The sequence below is a fragment of the Triticum dicoccoides genome, chromosome 7B, assembly GCF_002162155.2.
Source record: "Triticum dicoccoides isolate Atlit2015 ecotype Zavitan chromosome 7B, WEW_v2.0, whole genome shotgun sequence".
Lineage (NCBI taxonomy): Eukaryota > Viridiplantae > Streptophyta > Magnoliopsida > Poales > Poaceae > Triticum > Triticum dicoccoides.
The window spans coordinates 490,697,053-490,700,213 of NC_041393.1; the positions used below are offsets into that span (position 1 = coordinate 490,697,053).

General features: G+C 41.0%; 1 protein-coding gene across 1 annotated transcript in view; it reads left to right on the forward strand.

Annotated features, from left to right (window-relative positions):
* Positions 1-2,258, forward strand: part of LOC119336931 (histone deacetylase 1) — a 10,658-nt gene extending 8,400 nt beyond the window's left edge. Inside the window, exons 6-7 of the mRNA XM_037609022.1 lie at positions 1,398-1,478; positions 1,615-2,258. Of these exons, the coding sequence (XP_037464919.1) occupies positions 1,398-1,478; positions 1,615-1,722 (189 nt within the window). The 3' untranslated portion in view covers positions 1,723-2,258. The remainder of the gene's footprint in view (positions 1-1,397; positions 1,479-1,614) is intronic.
* The last annotated feature ends 903 nt before the right edge of the window (positions 2,259-3,161 follow it).

Consider the following 3,161-nt stretch of genomic DNA (forward strand, 5'->3'; position numbering starts at 1 on the left):
AATCCCTCTTTGTTCCCGCTTCCGCCTTATCCGATCTGTTCTGCTGCTGTGGCGAGGAAAAAAAGGAGTGGTTGGGGCGAGGGAGAAGGGAGGGTTCTGGGAATTAGGTCACAGGATTAGATGGACCATGGGGCCGTTATGTGCTACATCAAAAGTGCCTGTCAATATTTTAAAATTTCTTTTGTAGTGTTTGATGATCGTTGTATTCCTAGACTGTCAAATGCACAGCCTTACTTTATGTGCTTAAAAATTCAAGTGGGATTGGGAGCCCCGCCTTACTACCTTTAAAACCGCTGTACAGGTGATCTACAAGAGGTTGTGGTCCAGGACCTTGGCACCTTCTGCCGTGTGGATAGGGTGCTGATTGCACCAAAGTGGTTTTGTGTAGGAGATAAAGAAAATAGGAGAGAGGGGAGTTAGTAGTATCTACCTCATTGATAGTGAATTAGGAGGCAGGCACGTAGTTTCTGCTTGATGATAGTGATTAGTGAACTAGGAGGTAGGCATATAGCCATCATACATGGTTCTTGATAGAAAGCATTGGCGTGAGACCTAAGCAAACTACGAGGCGCGGAAAAAAGATTGTGGATATCAAGTCCATCCCCAAGAGTTCAAAGGAAACAAATCAAATACTAACATAAAGAGATAGAGGCTTACCTCTAAGCCTTAGCCACTTGCTTACTTGCTGATGCCGTGTAGACTTGTGCTTGGGCCTATGGCGATATGTGGATCCCTTACTAATGTTATATGGCTATATAGGACCAGTAATTTCTGGTGTGATGCTTTAGGTGACCAACGTTTGTGGCATGTTAATTTTCTCAAATGTTCTCATGCATGCTCTTGCACCTTATAATGGAACTAGTTGCAATTGTAATGCTGTATGACAAGTACTCTGTCTAGAATGTAGGGTGTTCCTACCATCTTATTTGTCCACAAATATTGGCTGCTTTTACAATTTCTAGGCACGTCTCTTTCCATTCTTCCTATTATATATACCCCCATGCTTATTACTCTCAACTGAATGCCTTCCCTTCCTAATGCTCCTTAAGAGAGAACATGGGGTTTGAGATAATAATTAGAGAACCTAGGAGCAGGAGAAGGGCATGGTTGTAATTTCAAGCCATTCCTTATTTCTTGTGGCCATGACTAAAAGGACATATATTTGTGGACTGAGGAAAGGATCATTTCCCCTATGAAAAATGGCAATTATGCGACCGCCATGTACAGTGTATTTCTATGGGTCAGCATGTGAAACTCATGTACTGTCTATCTTACATCAAGTGCCCCTGCTTGTTGGCCCTACTGTAATAGATCATTGTTCATGTATTAGCCTACAAGAGTTTTATAGATACTGTATAATTTAATTTGTTTCTAATTCTTTTATTGGTATGCTGCAGGATGGTAACAGAGTAGCTTCGGAACAAGCGAGGGGCACAGAACCTGTGGCTGATGGAGTTGGTTCCTCAAAACAAAACCCTGTAAGTTTTCTTTTGTTATGTGAACTTGGTATTGGAAGAATACATGCACATTGCACATGCTACTGTCCTATACCGCATTTTTTCCTAGATCACACTCTAACCACAACTTCCTTTTTCTTGTGATTGCCATCTGTAGCCTATTGATGCAAGTTCGATGGCCATTGATGAGCCACCTGTTGTCAGGGTTGAACCAGAGAGATCAAACAAATTACAGGAACAACAAGCATTGCATCAGAAACCATGATCACCCACCTTAACGTAGCAACTGATGCATCTGTGCACCCCATTGACTCCATTGGACAAGCCAGGACAAGTCTGTAAGCTGAAGCAGAGTTCAAACAATGTACTGCACCCACAAGTTAGCTACCAGAATCCAAAGATGGTCTGTGTGCCTTAAGAGCTGGTGAAACTTTGAGCACTATATTGGTGACTTTGACACAAATGATAGTTGATTCGTCAATGCCATTTTTAGCACTAACTTATGTCCGGGCCTGTAGGGCAAATGAGTTAGTATTTTTTTTTAGAGATCAAGCAACCGGGTTAGTAATGCAGTACATTCCAACTAAATGCTTCTGGGGAAATGCAACTGTGTATGTGACTAAACAGTGTACAGCTAGGCGAAGCCTTTGTTTTGGTGGGAGCTGGTTCTCATCGCATAAGGGGCGTCTTTTAGTCGGTTAGGAGGAATACCGATTACTGTGTTTTCGGTGTCAAGTCTGTTCCATTGACAAATATTGCATTCATAATGCATGCCAATTGATGGATTGTTTTATTGAGTCATCATTGACCTTATAACATTCTTTGAGAAAATAATTGTGGCCTTCATATTGTAATGATCAAGTTTGAGAAGACTACCTTTACCACAATTAATAAAGATTGCATGTTAAAAGGTAAAAGGTTTTTAAAAATACACAAACAGAGATCAATTTCTCACATCAAACAAGTAAAAGCAAACAAATATATTAAACATTTTTGGGCGGAGCAAGTGCGAGCCCCATATCGCATTAGAGACAATTCATCCCATGCATTGTAGAATACCCCCTCCGTTCCAAATATAGCGCGCCCACGCTTTCCTAGGTTCAACTTTGACCATAAATTTAACCAACGATACCGACTGCGTCGGGAGCAAAAATTATACGAGTGAATTTGTATTCAAAAGAAGTTTTCAAATATATATTTTTTTCTTCCACGACAGTCGGTCTCGTTGATTAAATTTATGGTCAAAGTTGAAGCATGGAAAGTGATGACGCACTATATTTTGGAATGGAGGGAGTATGTGAATAGGCTCCCATGCCATGTAGGGAGCCCCTTGCAAAGGTCACTCACACCTTCTCTGATGGTGAAAAGTAGCACACTGCACGCTCGTCACTTGTCACAATTTGAGAGTTTTTTTTCTTTGTAGATTCGAAAGAAGTTTTCAAATATATATTTTTTTCTCCCGCAGCAGTCGGTCTCCTTGATTAAATTTATGGTCAAAGTTGAAGCATGGAAAGCGATGACGCACTATATTTTGGAATGGAGGGAGTATGTGAATAGGAGCCCCTTGCAAAGGTCACTCACACCTTCTCTGATGGTGAAAAGTAGCACACTGCACGTGCGTCACTTGTCACAATTTGAGAGTTTTCTCTTTGTAGATTCGTCTTTTAAAACGTTTTATCTCTGAATGGCGCGTCCAAATCATGA